General features: G+C 47.1%; 1 protein-coding gene across 1 annotated transcript in view; it reads right to left on the bottom strand.

Moving 5' to 3' along the window:
- Nucleotides 1-643: 643 nt before the first annotated feature.
- The window catches only part of CUL4A (cullin 4A), a 45866-nt gene continuing 24737 nt past the window's right edge, over nucleotides 644-21772 (bottom strand). Inside the window, exons 10-20 of the mRNA XM_042930613.1 lie at nucleotides 20330-20448; nucleotides 17765-17957; nucleotides 16407-16511; nucleotides 15987-16097; nucleotides 15818-15903; nucleotides 15295-15402; nucleotides 8948-9061; nucleotides 7827-7932; nucleotides 7495-7667; nucleotides 3253-3405; nucleotides 644-1715 (exon numbers count right to left, since the gene is read on the bottom strand). Coding sequence (XP_042786547.1) covers nucleotides 1620-1715; nucleotides 3253-3405; nucleotides 7495-7667; nucleotides 7827-7932; nucleotides 8948-9061; nucleotides 15295-15402; nucleotides 15818-15903; nucleotides 15987-16097; nucleotides 16407-16511; nucleotides 17765-17957; nucleotides 20330-20448 — 1364 coding nt within the window. The 3' untranslated portion in view covers nucleotides 644-1619. The remainder of the gene's footprint in view (nucleotides 1716-3252; nucleotides 3406-7494; nucleotides 7668-7826; nucleotides 7933-8947; nucleotides 9062-15294; nucleotides 15403-15817; nucleotides 15904-15986; nucleotides 16098-16406; nucleotides 16512-17764; nucleotides 17958-20329; nucleotides 20449-21772) is intronic.

The following is a 21772-nucleotide window of genomic DNA, read 5'->3' as shown; positions in this document are numbered from 1 at the left end:
GCGATGGCCCATCTCCCGGGAGATGACTGTGACCGTGCCTGGCCTGCTGCTGGGTTCCTCTGTTCGCTGTACTGGTCACAAAGTTTAAGTCGCTAAAGAGTTAGGAGGAATGTGTAGTTCACACAGCACGAGTTTTATTAATGTAATTTTAAGGCCAATTAAACTAATTTTATTCAGAGTAAGTCTACATTAAATTACAATATTAACAATCTCTAGAAATAATGAACATAAAATTTAAGAAGTAGAAATCTATTTGGTCTTTGTAGACCACAAATCATAGAACTCACAAATGAAAATTTACAAATATAGAAATAATGAGGATACTTGAAGGGCGAGATTTTCACATGGAAACCCATAAGATGTCATATTTTAAACACGCATGTTTCAAAAAGGGAGAAGTTTTTAATAATTTAGCACAAAATCAAATTATATAAACTTGGTATATCCCAGAAAATATTGCTTTAAACACTTATACCATGATCAAAATTCCTTTGGTAGCTTTTAATCAAAGTGAAACATGCTATTATGTAAAATATAAAGTACTCTGAAATGTTACCAGAAAAGGATCTTTGTTACAGTTCACGGTACTGACATCGTCGGCCCCCACACAACCTCACCTGTACACACACAACATGAAACCAGGTGCCAACAAAATCCTTTAATCTTTTGACAAAACCACCTTCCCAACATCAGGACTCGAGTGTCTCCCACCACACCTTACAGTGGTCACAGCGTGGACAACAAGCTTCCCTGCGTAAGGCTGTAAAGCAAACCAAACTCTGTTAGAGTGACTGTACGCCATCGTACAAATACTGCAGTCAGGAAACCAGACAGCGGTCACCTCGGTGCGAAGAGCAGGGGCTGCGAGACACAATCTTAGAAGAGTGGGTGCAATCACACTGCTCCCTGGACCCCTAAACAGAAAATTCACAAGCAACTCAGACGCTCGTGAGTTCACCGCAGTGAGCATGCCCCCAGTGCTGTCTCGGCAAGGAGGGGTCTCGCCGAGAAACCTCGCTCTGGGAAGTCTGTCATCAGAGTGTAAAAACATGGAAGATAAAGGAAACGGACAGATGTCGGTATCGACGTTGAATAACTGAGGAGTCAGTTCTTGACACTGTTTCTTCCTAATGCTCGCCAAAGAAGGGCTCTGGTTTCCAACCTACATGCCCATCCACCAGGAGCCCCTGCCTTCAGGAGCACACCAGCCCACTCTGCAGCCCACGGACACAGCACGGAGGGTCTAACTGTGCATCTGTGATCACACGCACACACACACCCCACACCAAGCTGTCAGCTTTCTGCTACAAAAGCAACACCTTACAAAGGAACCTCTTTTACCCAATATCTTCTCGTCCAATCTCAAAGTCATTCTGCCCGAGCAGCTGCGACAGTTTAAACACCGAAAAGAGTAAGAGGAAGAACTGGAGGAAAGACACACGTGCCGCTGGCAAACCCCTAAGCTCTGTGAAGGGTGATCTGAGAATCATCCTTTCCTTCTAATCCAAAAGTCTCCACGCTGGCTCAATCTCAGAAGTCCTGGGAACGGCACAGAAATGCTTCACCGCTCTGAAGATACATTCTAGGGTCTCGCTGAGAGAACACGGCTGGCCGACACATCAGGCCACGTAGTGGTACTGATTCGGATTGTCTTTGTCTCTCTCCATATAGTCTCTGTCTATAAGAGATTCAATTCTCTTTTTCAAATCTCCAGGCTAAAAAAGAGAAACGAAACCCCTCAATTATAGTGGCGGTAAATTTACAAACACGGGGAAACATATGCGCGAAGCAAGTAATTATAATTATATAAAATATACGTATCTACAGGTAAACTATTTATAATTATAACCAAATTATAAAACGAAGACAATCCAAGTCCTTCCTTCAGAGACAATGCTAACATGGCCTCTTGATTCAAGCACTCTCGTGTGAATTTACTGTCTGAGCAGGCTGAGAGGGAGGAGATGAAAACCCTTTTTTGCCAGCACGAACGAACGCATAAGCAGGGCACATCCTACTGGGTGGCACATTTTCATTGGTCTGAAAGGGGAATCTGGTAACGTCTCAGGGCAGCTTCATCCTTTGCAAGGACATCTGTCCCCAAGTCCTGTATTTCCTGCATGTGCTGCTGATGTGTAACCACAGGTCCACAGATGACTGACACCATAACAAGCGAGCCCCGCGAGGACGTCTCTGGCTCCGCCGTGGTAGAAAGCACACTTATGTTGACATTTATGAGCAAGCTTCTCCCTTCAAGGGCACATTCCATCAAAAGGCCTAACTTTCTATCGAGTGACGGATGGAGCATTCATGAGATGCAGTGAGAGCCACGCGAGGTCCTGACAGGGCAGAGCCGGCTGCTATAGCCACCGCATATGCCTCCCACTGGTCAGTGCTGTAACTGCTGGGCCTCTCGTCTGTAAGAGGGAAAGTGGGCGCTGGCTCTGGCCTGAGGGGGAAAGAAGGGTGTACACAGCAGGGCTGGGCGCCCACACCTGCGTGGCAGAGGACATGGCAGCCGCGTGCTCGCCCAGGGGAACACGGTGTCTGCTCACCCTGACACCCTCAGTGAGGATGGAGGGCCGGCTGCTCCTCTGCCCAACGGGACCCCGCAGAACCAGGGAGCTTCACCCCACAGGCTCAGTCTCTGTAGGGCCAGGCCTCACGAGTCCCATACTTCCCAGGTGGACGCGCCTGTTTTCAAGAGCTCTTCCTAACACTTCCCTACCTGGTCAGTGCTCCAAGTACAGCCAGGGCAGAAACCCTCCGGCCTAGAAACACGCAGGCACAGGCAGGATTCAGGGTTGACTTTCTCATGCACAGAAATGAGGAGGTATCACCAAAACAGAAAATGCTCTGGAGCTTGTCAGTGCTGAATAAATGAGCAGCTAGTAGGACTTCCCTGCAATCACAGGGCATGACCTGAATAGCCACCCCACTGAGAAACCCCGCCTGGAGCTACAGCACCTGCCCCGGCCCCCTCCCCCTCCTAACAAGGTGTCAACAACGTCTCTGCCGTGGCAGATTTGGGGCCTCTAGTTCCTGGGACGGTTACAAAGAGCATTTGGGATAAAAACCCTACTGTCCCCACTTGCCAGTTTTTTGACATTTGGTGTGCACACACAAGCAGATTTCTGTAGTAAATGATCACCTGTAATGCAGGACAAATGATTCTAATGTGTTAGGAACTGAACATGCTTTTTCAATGTTCGGCGCAATACTTTAAGTTTAATTAAGCTAATGTGCATTTACCTTTACTGGAAATTTCAGCTGATTATACAATTCAGAAACTAGAAGGTTATGACCAAGAGTCTTTCTCATCTTCATTATTCTGACGATAGCAGCGTCAATCTGATATTGTCTGTCCTGAAACACTCTCTCAGTGGTGCTGGCTTGTTCCTCAATCTGCACACAGACACACACACAAGTGAAGTGTAAAGATACAGTTGGGTGTTATTTCATATTGTTGAGTTTAATGGGAAACTTTTTTCTTATTTGAGAGAGAGACAGAGGGAGAGAGAGAGAACACTCGAGCACAGGCAGGGGAGGGAGAGAACCTGAAGCAGGTTCCACACTCAGCACGGAACCTGATGCAGGGCTTGATCTCAGGACTGACTGTGAGATCACGACCTGAGCCGAAATCAAGTTGGATGCTCAACCAACTGAGCCACCCAGGCACCCCTGATAAGAAAATTTGATGCAAAGAAAGGCCAAACATTGGGTAAATCCTATTCTGTTATGCATTTTTATTTGTTCTAGCAAAACCTAGCTTCCCAAGAATAGCCCAACTTCAGTACCAAAGCTTGAAAAAGAATGTAAAGTTACATTCCCCTCATAAAAAAGCTACAAAACACTATCAACTGTATATAATCCTGGATTAGATCCAGTAGCACAGAAGAGAAAGCAGAATAAAACACAATAGCTACCAGAGTTTATTCCAGAAATGCAAGCTTTGCTCAGCATCAGGAAACCTAGGAATGGAATGAATTTCATCACAGTTGTGTTGAGGTCACAGCAATTATGTGATCTCTTGACAGACACTGCAAAGGCACAAAAAAACTGAAAACCTATCCTTGATCTAAAACAAATTAACGTACAAATAGCAATGAAAAAAACCCCACCTGAACATGATAAAAAGCTGTTACCAAAAGCAAAGCACAGCTCCTGATAACAACTTCATGTTAGTTAACAGCAACCTACTGGAGGCCTGTTTGATCTACAGGAGACAGGTCTGTGCCTGCATGTAAGGTACGTGAGTTTCAGAAAAGGAGAAGCCACGCTTCCATCGCACTTCCAAAGGGATCCACCACCCCAAATAGGTTAATGTTCCAGGCACTTGAGATAAAAAAAATCAGGAAGTGAAGAAAAAGCCTGGTAGCACCATAATTTCATACAAATGTGATTTTCAAAGTTCTAGCTGCGCAGTAAGAGAACAAAAGAACTATAGCAAATTGGAGCAGACACGTGGTAATTATTTGTAGATAAGCTACGAATCCAAAAATCCGAGAAAATCAACTGAAAAACCATCAAAGCCAACGAGAATTTCGTGAAGTGGCTGGACACAGGAAGAGTACACAAGGGTAAATGGTGTTAATATATACATACTGGCAATAACTGGTTACACATGTAAACAGAAAAGATCCCCTTAATAGGTGCCAGCATTTTATTGGCCCTTCTTGCTTAAAACCTTCAGTGGCTTCCCCAAATTCTTCATAGCTCTGACCAGTCTGTATATAACCTGTCTGTGGCCTGCCTCCTCAGGCCTCACCTGGCTCAGCATGGCCTTCGGTGGGAAAGCCTTCCCTGACCCACGGTGTGGGACTGTGCTTTTGTCTCCTACCTCAAGTGTAGTAAGTTAAACAATGTGTAATCATCTGGTACCTGTCTGCTGAAAGTTCCTTGAAACCAAGATTTAGAAGAATAAGTTATTATTCACGGATGAATTCTCAGTGCTTCACAGAGGACCTACGCCTTAGTAGGTGCTTAATGAGTATTTGTTGAATCATCTAATAAGAAATATGCCAAGACTTCTAGTAGAAAACTCCCATGAAGAGAAGAGACTTATATTTATATATATACACAGATAAGAATCAGATTTAGTATAGCCAAAATAAAAACTGAAAACTGTGTAATGCACTTCGAATAAAAAATGTTAATGTTCTTATTTGGAGGGCAAAGACACAATAAAATTATTCTCAAACTTACTGGGAGAATAAATTTATAGGAATGGGTAAATTAACTAAAAGAATTTGGGTCCTGGATATGAAAGAAATCAATAGAATTTGTAGAAGAGAATTTAAAAACTGACTCGTAATATGTGAATTTAATATATAACAAAGGTGACAATTCAAATAAGTTGTCAGAGAACGGTATTTTCAATTCAGTTTTAGAACAGGAAGAGTAGTTAGATTGCTTTTTGATATTAATTTCTACGTTGCTCAAAGAAAAACTTACATGTAAAAACTAATAGAAAAGTACAAGTAATTTTAAAAAAAACATTGGGTTAGGGGCACCCGGGTGGCTCAGTCGGTTAAGCATCCGACTTCGGCTCAGCTCATGATCTTGGGTTCGTGAGTTCAAGCTCCGCGTCGGGCTCTGTGCTAACAGCTCGGAGCCTGGAGCCTGCTTCGGATTCTGTGTCTCCCTCTCTCTCTGCCCCTCCCCCACGCTCTCTCTCTCTCAAAAATAAATATTAAAAAACAAAACATGAAGAATTAAAGATCAGAAAGACATGATGTGCATAAGCTACTCAATGGCATAAAGATGCTCAAAGAAATTCAATCTAAAATGGCAATGAACTATCTGTGCCTGTAAGAACAGGGCGGGCAGAGGGAGGGCTGGCCCTCTTGTGAAACCGGACACTGAAATCTGGGAAGATCTGTCAGGCTTCCATTTGGAAAAGAGTGGCCAGACTAACAAAAGTCCACATTCTTTGACCCTGTAATCCCAGGGCAAAGATTTTATACTGAAGAAACAAGCTAATAGGTACACAGGATGTTTAATGTAACCTTATTTCCAGTAGAGATCGAAACCACCTGAATGCCTTTCCCCAAGGGTGCTGCCGAGCTCCTGAGGGACACAGGACCAACTACTCTGCACCCGTGAGAAACCAAGTCCTGACATGGAAGCAGACCCACAGTAACAAGACCAGACTGCATAACGGCACATATAAATGCCATCTGCAGAGTGATCCCGTTACAGAAAAAACAAGATTAGACATTTACACCACAGGAAAAACCTGCACTTCGAAGTGGCAGTAGAGGTCATCTCCAGGGGACAGAGGTGACAGTCCCACTTTGAAATAAGCACACCTGGGTGGCTCAGTCGGTTAAGTGCTGACTTCGGCTCAGGTCATGATCTCACAGTTCATGAGTTCGAGTCCCGTGTTGGGCTCCGTGCTGGACAGCTCAGAGCCTGCTTGGGATTTTGTCCCCCCTCTCTATCCCTCCCCTCCTCATTCTCTCTCAAAAATAACATGAAAAATAAAGTAAAAGCACAAAAAGAATGCCTGTTTTCCCATATACTTGCCGACTCTGGATATCATCAAACTTTTAAACGTTTCCCATGTTGACAGATGAAAAGTGGAGTATTATTTTATTAAAGTTTTTACTTATTTGAAAGACCGGGGGTGGCTGGGTGGCTCAGTCAGTTAAGCACTGACTTCGGCTCAGGTCATGATCTCGCGGTTTGTGGGTTCAAGCCCTGCTTTGGGCTCTGTGCTGACAGCTTGGAGCCTGGAGCTGCTTCGGATTCTGTGCCTCCCTCTCTCTCTGCCTCTGCTTATGCTCTCTCTCGCTCTCAAAAATAAACATAAAAATTAAAAAAAAAAAAAAAAAAAAAAGCGCACGCAAGTGGGTAAAGGGCAGAGAGAGTGAGAGAGAGGGAATCCCAAGGAGGCTCTGTGGGGCTTGGACCCATGAAATCACGAGTCTGCTGCTCGATGACAGAGCCCCCCAGGCAGCCCTGGGGTATTATTTTAACTTGAATTTAAAAAAATTACTGATGAGAATGAACATCTTTCATATACTTACTGATCTTTTGCATTTCTTTTCGTGTAATCTGAACTTCTTTTCCCACCGGGCTCCACCTGAACACTTCCAGGTAAGGGAGCGACCACGCTCGACTGCGGGGGGTGAAGAAGCTGTGACGCTGCCCTGGTCTTGTCTGAATGGGTTGGTGCCTTTAGGCCTCTCCTCATTTACATGCCAGGGCCCACTGCCTCCCCCCCCCCCCACCCCCCCGCGTGGCAGCACTTCAGGCTGCAAGGGCTCCCTTGTTCGGAAGGGCCTGAGGGCGGTGGTCCAGGACCTGCCCTGGACATGAGACACTTGAGAATGTCTTCGCTGCTACAAACACTCCAGTGGGCCTGTGACAGCCACCACCTCACCACCCCTCCCACGTTAAAGTGCTCTTACAAGACTTAGGAATTGACCGTACAAACGAATGAGTCCTTGGTAAGTACTCCGTGAGTAACACAAGAAAGCTTATACGTACGGTTTCCTTCATCTGGATCTGGTTGATCTTTATTCGAAACAGTTTGTGCTTGAACTCCCCGTTGAACATGAATGTGTCCCCGTCTTCCACCTCCTTCCCTTTGGGACTCTTAACCAGAACTCGTGCTTTGCCGCAGGCCAGGGACTGCAACGTTCTTCGCAGCTCACCATCCTCTGGGCGGGGAGAGAATCGGGCACAGACTAGCACCGAAATGAGGACACGTGACAATGGTGAAAGACACCCCACACTCACATGTGACGGGCAGAGACTGGGCTGATCTCTAACAACAAGGACACGCGGAGGCCACACAGTCATGGAGCGAGGACTCTTACCTATCCCTGTGGCCATTTTTATTTCTTCAAAGCTGAATCCGTCCCCTTCGTTGAACATGAGAAGCACCAGTGTCTGGAACAGGGACACCTGGAACTCCTTCTTCCCCTGAAAGAGCATGGGACGCACCCCGTGTAAACCTGTGAGCTCTGTGTGCAGGAAAGCGGCTAGGCTCTAGAGGGCTTCACCCCCAGGACCAGCCTCTCTGGGTGGAGGTGGGGAAGCATGGCTGCCCCACCCGGTCTGCAGAGGCAGGAGAGGATACATGCAATTTACATACGTAGTATCCATGCACATAGGATTTATAGGATACGGTGCCTAGTGCATGGTAATAGCTAGCAAAGTAGTCATTCTGTAAATTTTTTGCTTGGTATATACAACTGAATCTTATTTACAAAGCTGAAGTTAAACAGGAACATGAAGGCATTGTTTTGTGACCTGCTTCTTTCTGGTATCAAAACACCGTCTGCACTTTCCTCTTGTATAACGTCTCTTTTAGCAATAGCACCGCGACAAACGGGCTTATTCACTGCTCTGTGAAAACGTCTTACTATGATGAATTTCTGGAACTGGCACCACTGTAACAAAGCCTGTGACTTTGGAGGCGGGAGACGTGAGACCAAAGCATGCTCTGTATGGCGCTGTTCCTCGAGGTTTTAGCCTTGACCAATCAGTACTCGAAATGTGGCATTTCACTGGACTGTAATTTGCAAATGTTTGGCAGAAAAATAGAGCAGGTTTTCAATGAATTTGATTTCTTAGTCTTGCTTTTATGAGTTGCCTCTTCACATCCTTTGCTTTCTTCTTTTTTTAAACCTGGAAGCTTCACACATTCCGGGTCGCTGCGCTGATTTCTGTATCATTCCTATTCTAGCACATGTGCTGTTGAAGCGAGCACTCCTTTGCTCTTTTTTCAGCTAGGTAAATGCTTTCTATTTTTATTGACTTTATTGATTGGAATATTAATCCTTCAGCTGTTTATTATCGTTGACCAAGAAAAGGCAGTACGGAGTTATGCTGAATGACCTTTTCCTTTGTTTGTTACCAAAGATCAACCACAATTGAAAATATTCTATTAACATATTTATATGTTATTTGTCTATGAAACAGACAAAGAACTTACTTCTTTAAACTCTGCTTTTAAAACAGCATGGCCCAACGTGGTTTGCCACTGAAGTTTTCGACCACTGTGCTTTCCAAGATAGAATGTCTTAAATATTTCCTGAAGTTTAACCATCTGCCAAGCACAGGAAAACAATAAGTTTAATTATGCTAAACACCACACATCCAAAGAACCACATACTGCTTAATTTACAAAGCTTTCAAAATTTTTCACAGCTGAATGAAAAGATCAGTTCTGTATTTTGACAGTGTTTCTTTGGATTATTCTGTTACCTATGCAAATGTCTGCCACTCTGGCACACTGGGGTCTGCTTCCCACATGGGTGTTGCTTCAAGTGGTACTTAATGCACAGACAGGTTGTGTTCCTCAGTCTCCACAGCCCACGCTGTGCCTCCCCTGGCCAGTGGCACATGCAGTCAAGACCACAGAGACCGTCTGCAGGCCCAGCTGTGTCCTGCCAGGTTGTGGTGAGGCTGGGAGGGTGCTGGGAAGCAGGTTGTGGTGAGGCTGGGAGGGCACTGGAAAGCACCGGAGACAGTCTTGTCTAGGAGGCATGACGTGCCACTGTTTCCATCGTTACTTTCTGGGAGGATTTCTCCTACCTTCTAAACTTTCTTGTGGTTCTTCTTCTTTTTTTTTTTTTTTTTTTTAATTTTTTTTGATGTTTATTTATTTTAGAGACAGAAAGAGCACAAGTGGGGGGAGGGCAGAGAGAGGGAGACACAGAATCTGAAGCAGGCTCCAGGCTCCAAGCTGTCAGCACAGAGCCCAATGTGGGGCTCAAATCCATGAACCATGAGATCATGACCTGAGCTGAAGTCAGGTACCCAATCGACTGAACCACCCAGGCGCCCCTCGTGGTTCTTTTTTTTCAAGTTTATTTATTTTTGAGAGAGAGAAGAGAGAGAGTGCTCTAGCAAGCAGGGGAGGGGCAGAGAGAGAGCAAGAGAATCCCAAGCAGGCTCCGAGCTGTCAGCATAGAGCCCAACGTGGGGCTCGAACTCATGAACCCTGAGATGATGACCTGAGCCGAAGTCAAGAGTTGGACACTCAACTGACTGAGCCCCTCCCAGGCATCCCTCTCACAGTTCTTTACTGCTGTGGTCTCACTCCTTTGAAGCCCCTCCTCCTTCTCCCGGTGTCCAGCCCTCCCCACCCCTGGCCTCCTGCTTAGTTACAGACGGGTTCTGCTGTCTGACAGTGTTTCAGGGTGCATTTTCTGGTGTCCCGCACACTCCCTCTCACTTTCTTTGCTTGGTTCCCTCGACATTCTCACTGCTCTGCAGCCAGGATAGCCAATGGTCTGTGCTGCCAAATCCAATGGGTTCTTCTTATCAGGCTTCGATCAGAGAAATAGCTTTGTGAGAGGCGGCTTCCCTGCCCTCGGTGACTAATGGCTTAGACCCCCGTGTCTTTGTCTCATGTCCTTTCCTTCCAAGGTCTCCTTGGTGTGTCTACCTTCCACCCCGGACACATGGGCGCCCTCAGGGTCCTGTGTGCCAGATAGTCTGCACTCTGCTCACTGCCCTGTCAGCATCCTTGGCTGCTTCCAAGTTCTTAGGATAAAGAGTCAAACTCTTGGGGCGCCTGGGTGGCTCAATCGGTTAAGTGCCTGACTCCTGATTTTGGCTCAGGTCATGATCTCACGGTTTGTGAGTTCAAACCCACACGCTGATAGGGTAGAGCCCGCTTAGAATTCTCTCTCTCTCTCTCTCTCTCTCTTCCTCTGCCCCTTCTCTGCTTACGCTCAACCATGTGTGCATGCTCCCCCCGCCCTCAAAAATAAACTAAAAAAAAAAAAAAGATTCTGAGGCGCCTGGGTGACTCAGTTAAACGTCTGACTTTGGTTCAGGTCATGATCTCAGGGCTCATGAGTTTAAGTCCCACGTTGGCTCTCTGCTGTCAGCACTAAACCCACTTCAGATCTTCTGTCCCCCTCTCTCTCCACCTCCCCAGCTCACATGCTCTTTCTCTAAAGTGAACAAACATTAAAAAGAAATAAAAATAAAGAGTAAAACCCTTCCAAGGCTTGCCAAGGTCCTGTCCTCCAGAACCACTGATTGCACTGGCCTGTCCTGTGCTTCCCCCACTGGACGAGTACGCTGTGCTGTCTACCCTCAGGCTTCCGCCTAGGGACACCCCTCAGTAACCCCCTGGTCATCTTTAGAGCCCCTTCCTCACAGAGGCCTTCTCCAACTGCTCTTGGCTCTGAGGGCATTCATAGCAACTTGTGACTGTCCCCCTCTGGACAGAGAGCTCAGGGCATCCGCAGGTGCGAGGGAGCGAAGGCCCGCTCTCCCTGCCTGGGGCATCTGTCAGCTCCTCTGCGCTCTGTCCAAGCGGTGCCTTTGGTCAGGATGCCCGTCGGCCTTGCATCTGCCCAGCAACCCCATCCTCACACTTCAGAACTATCACCCACACCCACATTCAACCACATCAGATCCCAGGCACAATTATCATTTCGTTTCTAAGTATTGTAGTATATATCCAAAAGACAACGACTCTCTCAGAAAACATATCTAGAAGTGCCTGGGTGGCTCAGTGGGTTAAGCATCCAACTCTTGATCTCAGGGTCATGAGTTCAAGCCCCATGTTGGGCTCTGCACCGGGGGTGTGAAGTCAACTTAACAAATAATTTGCAAAAAAAGAAAACATACTTGGTGCCATATGACATTCAACCAATAAAAGCTAGCTAATATGGTGATGAACTTCCTAAAAACTTTTTCCTTGCGATTAACTCCTAGAAGTGGCCATAATCATCATGGTAAGAGGACAGCAGCTAACACTGGGTGCTTATTATGTGCCAATTACAATCCCAGGCTCAAAATGGAACAGAGACCCACCCACATGTAAGAGTATCGATAAAACTCTTAGCAGAAAACAGAGGTAAATTTTCAAGACCTTGGATGTGGCAACAGTTCTTAGCTATGACAACAAAAGTAACAACAGAAAACATACTGGACTTTACAAAAACTCTAAAATTTTATGCAAAGAACACTATCAAAAGAGTAAAAAGATATCTCACAGAATGGGAGAAGATATTTGCCAATCACACATCTGATAAGGATCTAGTGCCCAGAATATACACAGAACTCTTAAAATTTAGCAACAGATAACACAAGTAAAAAATGGGCAAAGGACTTGCATAGAAAGTTCTTCACAGAAGAGCTACGGTGGCCAATAGGCACACGAAAAGATGCTCGACAAAATCATCATTCATTGGGGAAAAGCAAATCTAACCAAAACGAGATACCAATTCATACCCACGAAGATGGCTCCGATCAAAAACCAGAATAACAAATACCGAGGAGGATATGGGGAAACTGGAAGCCGTGTTGCTGATGGAAATGTAACAGGCTGCAGCTGCAGTGGAAAACCAGCTTCTCACCCGCATCTCCACTCCTGGGTGTGTACCAGAGGCTCTGAAAACCGGGACACAGATTTCTGCACGCTTGTGCTCACGGCAGCGTTATTCACAGTGGCCGAAAGGTAAACGCACCTTTCAAGTGTCCGTGGCCAGCCAGCTGGCTGGAGGGACAGAACTTGGTCCACACACACAGTGGAACATCATTCAGCCTCATAAAGGAAGCACGATGTGGGCTACACGTCGTGGAACCCGCACGGTGAGTGGAAGAGGTCAGACACGGAAGGCCACCAAGTGTGACTGCAGTTATGTTAAAACCCAGAGTGGGCAAGTCCCTCGTTAGCGGGCCAGCAGGTGCCCAGGCTTGGACACTGGAGCAGGAGTGAACGCTCAACTCCACGGGGGCAGGGTTCTGTTTGCCACAATGACGAAGTTCTGCACTGGACGCAGGTGCTGCTCAGCTGTACAGCTTGAAATGGTGAGCTGCAGTCCGCTTCCCCCATGGCTTCCTCCCCTGTGTTTACACTGTGGGCGTATTTTTACAAAGGCCAGTACAGTAAGCCTTCAACATCTCTTGCTAGACAACAAAAAAGTACCAGGAAACCACGAGAGCCAGTACAAGGACAGAGGAGCTGACAGGGGCTCCAGCAGCTGGATGGCAGACAACAGGGGCATCGGAGCAAGCAACCAGGAGTCCACGAGTCTGTCCAGAGGAGGACAGAGACGGTCACTGTTGACCAAGGCGAAAGTGGATCTGAGCAGAGATCGCCCAGCAGGAGAATCTGGTGGGGGAGAGGAGGTCCACACCACGTCCACGTACCTTCCCACAGATTACTTCAAAAGTACAACAGGAGAAACACTAACCACACAGAGAAGCCAGCTAAAGCTTTAACCAACGACAACATGGGACACCAACAGACGGGGGCAAACAGACAGCAGGTACCTCCTGATGTGCTGTTGGCTGAGCAAATTGTGTGGGACCCTTGCTGGATGAGCCCAGTGGACATAATTCATGAAAACTGGTGTGCGGTTTTGGGATGTGTGAACGTTAAGAAAGAAGAGGCTGGTGTAGGTGATACGGGGAAGGGGAACAGGGTAACTGTGGTGTGGGGCCTGGATGGTGTCTGGACAAAAGCAGAGAGGGCTCCCTCCCCCTGGGATAAAACTGTTACGGCAGTAATTGACTCGAGAGCGTCTCTGGGAGGTACCCACTGAAGTACTAGGTGCAGGAGGTATGATGTAGCCTCTCAAGTGTCAGTGCTGAAAACACAGGCAACACGTTCTGGGAATGCTTTGAACTATTCTCGCAAAGTCTCTGTAAGTCTGAATCACCTCAAAATAAGAAGCAAACAAACTCAAAGTGCCACAAGAGACACACCCAGGATGGACCTGCCTGGCCCAGTGAGCGGGGTGAGGAGGCGACGGAGGGTTTTCTGGAGAAAGCGTCTGGGGAGGGAAGTCTTAACCAGCAGTCAAATGCTGAGGACGGATGGGGGTGGAGTGAGGTTTTCTGGAGGTGGCTCACTTTCTGGAGGTGGTTTTCTGGAGTGAGGTTTTCTGGAGGGGGGCACAGAAGCCCTGGAGAACGTGGGAACTGAGGGGCATAGAGCCCGCAGGCAGCTCAGGACACAGCTGTGGCACCTGCAGACAGCAGTTGCTTGGGGAGGGAGGAGGGGACCGCAGCAATCTGGGGCGTCTGAGCCTGGGGACGTTGGTGCATATGTGCTCAGGACCACGGACTCACAGGCTGGAGGCTGAGGGCCTGTGTGGGCTGAGAAGGGAGCTGACAGGCTCTGGGAACGTTAGCGTCTAGAGTAGAGGTGGAGGGCCCACAGGAGAAGACAAGTATCACGGTGCATCAACTGTACTTCAATAACCAGTTAAAACAAACACAAAAAGGAGACAACCACAAAGACCAACCAGCAGAGTCAGAAACAGAAGAAAACCCTGAAACAGAGAGTCTTGGAAACGGAACAAACAGCCTCACGACAGGCTGTCTCCAGCCTGGGCTCCCAGGTGCCTTTCTTGGTCCTTTCTAGAAGGCCCTTGTCCCTGCTGTTTTCTTCCCAGCTCCACCCCAAACCAGCCAGGGGACACAGGCCGTCATGGTGAAATGCTGTTTTCCAGAGGCTATGAGGACCCTGCAGTTTTACTTCTGTGATTTAAAAAAACCTCTCGTTAAATACTCCGTGACAGGTAGCATCTCTGTGCATGGTATATGTGTAAGAAGTCCACAGGGCAAGTGCCTGGGGGGCTCAGTCAGTTAAGCATCAACTTTGGCTCAGGTCATGATCTCGAGGTCTGAGTTCGAACCTCACACTGGGCTCTCTGCTGTCGGCGGGGAGCCCACTTTAGATCCTCTGTCCCCCTCTCTCTGCCCCTTACCCACTTACGCACACGCGCACACACACTCTCTCAAAAATAAATAAAACACTTAATGTATTTGGTTTCCATAACTATTCCCCAGACACTTTTATCTTTTTTATTTTTTTGATGTTTATTTTTGGGAGAGAGACATAGAGCATGAGTAGGGGAAGGACAGAGAAGACAGTGGGGGAGACACAGAATCTGAAACAGGCTCCAGGCTCTGAGCTGTCAGCACAGAGGCCATGAACCATGAGATCATGACCTGAGCTGAAAGTTGGACACTTAACTGACTGAGCCACCCATGTGCCCTTTCCCCAAATACTTTTTAAAATTTACTGCATGGTGACTGGGTGGCTCAGTTGGTTAAGCATCCACCTCTTGGCTTTGGCTCGGGTCATGATCTCACGGTTTGTGAGTTTGAGCCCTGTGCTGACAGCTCAGAGTCTGGAGCCTGCTTCAGATTCTGTGTCTTCCTTTCTCTCTGCCCCTCCCTTGCTTGCGCTCTCTCTCTCTCAAAAATAAACATTAAAAACAAAAAAACCCCAAAGCAGTCCACAGTACTTTGGCAACACTGATATATGAAAAATAAAAGGCAAACACTCTTTGAAACACTTACTTCTGGAGTCAAATGCACTTCCATAGGTGTGTATGTTGGCCAGTACCCCATCGTAAGTATGTTCACGGTTAGATCTATAGAACCTGGGTCACTCTGATTCTGCATATACTAAAGACAAAGAAAACCAAGAGGAAACAGTTACTGCAGAATGTCATCAAAAATAACTAGTTCGTAAAAGAGTAAACAGTGTAATTTTCAAACCACAGTTCAACATGTGTTTGCACCTAGTCCCAAGAACACATCCCACTGAAGCCATGCAACATGTTCCAAAGTCATTTGGGATATTTTTTCTTTCTTGGTTATGTTACCAATACAGGACACTAGCACACCTCTTTAAATCAAAAATTTTTAAACATTTTTAGGGATTACTTTTCTTTTTCATTTTGAATTTCAGTTATTTGGACATGTGGACATGTATGATTCTCAAGGCGGAGGGTTTTCCCTTGGCTGACACCCCCCCCAACACAACTTAAAGCGGGGTGGCTCCTGTTCGGCTGTCCCACGTGAAACAAACAGAGCTTGCCTGCTTGAACTGCACCATGATGTCCTTGGACAGCTCCATGTCCTTGAACATGCCTTCCAGCTTGCTGGTGAATGCTGCGCCGCACTCTGGGACACAAGCGGAGGCGTGAGCACCCCCAGGGACGAGGCCCAGCGCAGGGAAGGGTACACCCCGGGGCCCACACGCTTACCGTGCTTTAGTTTGGACAACATAGATTTTTCAGCATCTACTGAGGCGCTTTTTCCAACAAGGAGTCTTTTTGCCAAATCTTTTTTATAAAATGCTTCGAAGACATCTTTCCCTGTTTATAAGCAAATGAAAATGGCGTGAGACGCTGGACTATTAACGCGCACTTGCTCACTCCGGCTGAGACTCCAGTGGCGGCTGTGCCGCAGGGAGCTCGGCAGGGGCCTGTGCGGGATGCCCCCATAGGAGGACACCCGCGCTGCCATCGATGGGCGCCCACCCCTCCATTCCCCGTGCTAACACGGAAGCGGGAGTGTTTCTGTCTGTCTGTCTCAAGGAAAAGAGGGGGCCCATGTACAGACGTGTTGACCGTCTCGTCTCTCCCTGCTCAGTGTTAATAGGAACAGCGTAGAGTGTGTCTCACCGTGAATGAACCTGAATATTATCATGACCTTGTCGAGAATCCTCTCCAGCTCCTCGTCTGTTGCTTCTTTATTACCCGCTCTCAATTTTGAATCAACATGTTTTGCTGTGAGAGTAAAAGTTTACAGTATTTAAAAAACAAGTATTTCTTATATAATACATTTCCTAAATAGAAAAAAAGAGCATCTTTAATTTCTACAAGCAAAAAGTAGACAGCAACACTCTAGAACCTTTCCAAAAAGATATTATTTTATGACAAAAGGCAGATCACGTGAATTTTCTATGGCAAGTATATTCAAGTCATGGGAGATAAATAGTTATACCGCTGCTCCAGCAACGGGAGGGCCCCACCTTCCAGATGTAGCATCCCTGAACACAGGCCTCTCGTACCTGAGACCACAGATTGGCCATGCCTTCCAGAAGCCCACACTCCAGGAGTTCAATACCCACCTCTGGAGAAACCACAATCCAGAAAGTGGTATGAAGGCCAAGCTAAACTGCCTTGTGAATTTTTTGTTTGGTTGCTGACTTTTTCTTTTTTAAAGATTTAATTTTTTTTAAGTAATCTCTACACTAATGTGGGCCTTGAACCCACAACACCAAGATTAAGAGTCGCACGCTCCACTGGCTGAGCCAGCCAGGTGCCCCTTTCGTCGCTGCTTTTATTAGTTTTTTCCCTTCACAATTTTTTCATTATGAAATCCTCTGAACATACACAGAGGTAGAAACTGCACAATGAACCCCACGTCCCCATCACATACCCTCAACAGTAGGAAGTTCAACGCTGAATCACTGTACTTACTACATCTTTCTTTGCCCTTTGCCTAAAAACTTCCATTGACTAGTGAGAGTCTATGAATCCCGAAATATGCTTTGCTATTATCACGACATAATTGTATAAAGTGATAATTTAAAAACTGCTTCATCTTAAAACGTGATCTTTTAAGACCACATCCAATTTTACCCTATTTTAATGCTGGTGAGATAACGCGAAGACAGGGACACACGAACGTCTCCACGCTAATTGGTCACGTCACCCTCGTAACACCGAGGCACTCTTATATAGCAAACCCTCTTCTTCCGATCCCAGAGCGCAGATCAGCAGCCGTGCTCCAGACAGAACCAGAAGCACATCTGTACTCTCTCTTCCTTCTTCTGTGACATCAAGCTGCCACTTGACAAAATCACTGCTCCGTTCTCCCTTATAAGTGCCGTGTGTGCTTCTACACACACGATACGTATACACACAACCCTTCTCCACCCTCCCCAAGGGGAGCTTAAAGATTCCGGGGAAAGGTTTTGCTTAAGTTCTGCTTTCTTTTCCCATATTAAAACAACGTCTGGAAATACGTTTTCTACCTATCAGTTCTGCGGGCTTATTCGGCCTCTTATTGATAAACGTCTCAAAGGACTCCTTCATCAAGTTGATGAACTTCTCGTTCCTCTGGAAGCATGCTTCTATCACGTGGTCCACTCGGTCCTTAAAATCCAGCAGGTCCTGTACCATATCTTTGTCTTTCTCAGGATTGATGACAATTGTTGTCCCGAAAGTCTACAAGAACACACACACCACATCAGTGGCAGGTAACGGCACCATACATGTTCTCCTGAGACTTTAATAATCACCGTTGGTGTTAAATACTAAATCGTTTCAAAAGTTCCACAAATTCAGTGTACGTTCAAGAAGTTAAGTGAATATACAATTAACGCTTCAGTGTTTGAATTCTGCTTTTGAAAGAATTTGTGAATTAGTGGGAAAATGTCCACTGCTTAAAAACAAAAACAAAAATAAACTTTTACTGGGGCGCCTGGGTGGCTCAGTCGGTTGAGCATCCAACTCTTGATCTCAGCTCAGGTCATGATCTCACAGTTCGTGAGTTCAAGCCCCATATTGGGCTCCGTGGAGATTCTCTCTCTCCCTCTGCCCTCCCCAACCAACCCCCACCCCCTGCCCAAAATAAATTAACATTTAAAAAAAACCTGAAAACTTTCACTTACAAATTTCTCAGACGTTCCCATTAACCCAACACACCTACTTGGACTTCTTGACTAGAGTTTCCTTTTTCTCCCACTGCTAACCAAAGCCCAGTTTTAGGCTGCATTTTTAATTGAAAAATGCTATATTAAACATCACTAGAAGTCTATTATGTGACAATAATAGTTAGCTGTTTGATGATATAAACTTTGGTAGATACAATTATACTATTTGATGTGTTTAGAGAAGGGACAGAGACAGCAGGCCCCAAATGGAGTCACTGTGCTAAGCATCACGTCAGCAAACCAGGGCTTAACACCTGACCTAACTGAGGTTTTGGTCCCTCCGAGGAACAGAGTCTTCAAGCACTCAATCACTAGGCTTGTCAACACTAGTGACGTCATCTGCCAGACGGTTCCCTGTCATCCCCTCAGGAAGGTGACCTTGTCACAAGCAATCAGTCTTTGCCAGGATAACTTCCTGGTCCTGCCCCATCCTGTCTATAAAAGGCTTCCCTATCACACAGCTCCCCAAGGCTCCTTTCTATCGGCTGGATGGTACCAAATAAAGCCAGTAAGATCTTCAAAATTCCCTCAGTCCAATTTCGTCTTTTCAGATATGTACTTTGGGAAAACTGGTCTTAATAGCATACGTACACATACTTACGTATCCTATACATAAGTGAAGGCAGATTACTGGCGAAATGGTACAAATGAAACTGGCAGCGATCCCTTCTGGAGAGGGACACGGTATGCCCAGCCGGGGTGGAAGGGATTTTCCTCCGTACACTTTTGTACTGAGTGCATTTAAAAATAACACACACACGCTGCCAGGGATCAGCTTCACTGTGATAACGACACAGTGTCGAACATAATCTCCATTCCTGTCAGTGTGACTGCATGTCGCTGACAGACACTCAGGAACAGCGGTCACACCACTGATCTCTAAGACCTGGACTGCATGTGTACAGGGGAGCTCTTGCGTTCAGCACACGTTCCTGCTCCTAGGGCTACTCGTCAGCAAAGCCCTCGTTCTCCAATCTTTTTGGAACATACAGCTCTGTTGCTGGCGTGAGTTGGTAACCACGTCCAGCTCCATGTTGTTGTGTACAAAGTATCAGGGGGTTGTGCCTGCGGGCATGAGCTTCCCACGTGGAGGCAGATAAGCGATCTTAGGACTGATTATTCCATACAGCATGCGTGCAAGCTTTCCATCATCCTTTCTATATAACTGAACTTTCTGTGATCACTACAGATTCACGTGCAGCGGAAAGAACAGAGATCCCTCCTACACTTGGCTCAGCTCCCCGATGGCACTATCCAGCAAAGCTGCAGAATGGTATCACCACCAGGATCCTGGCACTGGCACACTGCATCCAGCTTCTCCAGGCTGCCCACCGCCCCGCCCCCGCCCCAGAGTATGCTGTTCCCCCGACTTGTCACCGGCACAGCCTTGTGTGCTCCCACCCCCTCCGTCAGCATGAGGGCCCTGCTGCTGCCTTCCCATGACCATATACAGACGCGTCACAGAAACATCACAGCACTGTGACAATAACGGATCTGGATGGTGGGAGACGTGGCAGCACACATGCCACCAAATGGATACACCAAAACGTGTAACCATTCTCACGGTCGATGAGCAAAGGCATGAGGTGTTTAAAAATCAGATGCACAGAAATGCGACTTTTTGAAAGTTGTGGCTGTACGTGGCACCGGAGCCCAGGCAGGTGACCGATGGCAGCCTTTAATGACGTCTGGCTGTGGGGTGCTCACGGGCGGGGCCATCTTTCAGAAAAGGTTTGCCTCATTGGGGAGGAAACGCGAGACTGCCGTCCACCCGAGCCCCCGCCTCGAGAAGAGCCCCTCCCCATGTGGGGAGCCACACGGCCGGGAGACAGGACGCTGCCATCCACAGGCGCGGTCACCGCGCATCACGACAGCCCCACGCACCTTGATGTACTCGCTCCAGTGCTGCAGCAGGACCTGCTGCCCACCCTTCACGCGGCTGAACAGCTGGTACATCTGGGTGAGGTCGGGCACTCGGTTCTCGTCCAGCAGCTGGTCGAGCCCTGCGACGGCACAGCGAGCGTTAGCGCGGCTCGGGGGTCCATGTGTGAACGGGCGCCTCACAAGTGTGGGGCCGACCCCTGTCCTCCGTGGGTGAGAAACAGTCCTACGCGGCCCCGTTGGCCAGGCCCCACCGCCAGAGGACGCTAGCGGCCGTGCTGCTCAATTCAGGTCGCCAGAGCCCCGGTCCCACTAACACAGCAGCCAGGGCAGCGCCCCTGGGCACCTCTCACTATCATCACTCAGAGAGCAGATCTGGGGGCCTGAGTCTAACCTGTCAGGTCATCCACTCTATCCACTTATGCGATAAGCCGTGGGAGAGAAGCGTCTGCTGTCTGTTGGGGATTCTGAAGTTATTTAACATAGCACTTTCAGGGGTTTTCCTGTTTTAGGTATTTAGATTTTTACGAAGCCTTTCTAAAACAGTATGGAAATCAGGAAGAGAAAACTGTCTAAGATGTCTGCTTTGTGACAGCCCTGCAGAGGCTGCGAGGCCAGGCGTGGGGAGGTGTGAGCCATGTGACTCAAGTCTCAGGTTCTTCTGTCACGTGGGCACAGTGTCCACACATCAAAGGAGGGAAACAGGTGCACACAGGTGCGTCCTGGGGCCAGAATCACACATCTTTAGCAAGGGCTCTGAATGTTTATTTCTCCGAATTACATTCTGACCTAGTGATGCAAATAATTTTTTTTGCAAATAATTTTTTATAATTTATCCTCCTGAAACCCTAAATGTCTTTCTTCAAGAACTCAAAAACTACAGCTTCTCAGTTTTCAAATGTCTCTTAATAAAATTTAGATTAAGTTGTACATAATTTGCCATGTTCTTGGAAGACTTTATGCAAATTTCTACTATTTACTTAAAGTCATTCATCCTAAGACTCCTTTCAGAAAATACCTAGTATGGGGTTTGAACACACTTGCTTTAGATGGACAGTAAATCCAGACCTCGTCCGTGTGAATGATTCCCAGTGCAGAAGGACAGAGATCCAGATCTGCACCTGGACCTTGGCTTAGGGGCTGTGCTTGGAGGCACCTGTGTCAGGCTGTTCGGAGCCGCTTTCCTTACTTGTATGATGGGGTCATGACCTCGCAGGGTGGGGGGGGCGGTTCCTGGGCCTAGAAGATACCGGCACTCAGTAATGCCAGCTCTCCCCTCCTGGCTTTGTTCTGGTTTCCGTGGAGACCCTATGCTCAGGTGTCTCATTACAGATAATACTACCACCTGGCAGAGTCCAAATCAGAATATATTTGGCTATTTATTTTTCTTATAATTTATAATTTACGTCCATAATTCTGGGCCTCCCCATAATTAAGCTTTAAGGT

Source organism: Panthera leo, chromosome A1 (genome assembly GCF_018350215.1).
Source record: "Panthera leo isolate Ple1 chromosome A1, P.leo_Ple1_pat1.1, whole genome shotgun sequence".
NCBI lineage: Eukaryota > Metazoa > Chordata > Mammalia > Carnivora > Felidae > Panthera > Panthera leo.
Note: the sequence above shows the minus strand (reverse complement) of the source record. Positions and strands in the feature narration are given on the sequence as shown.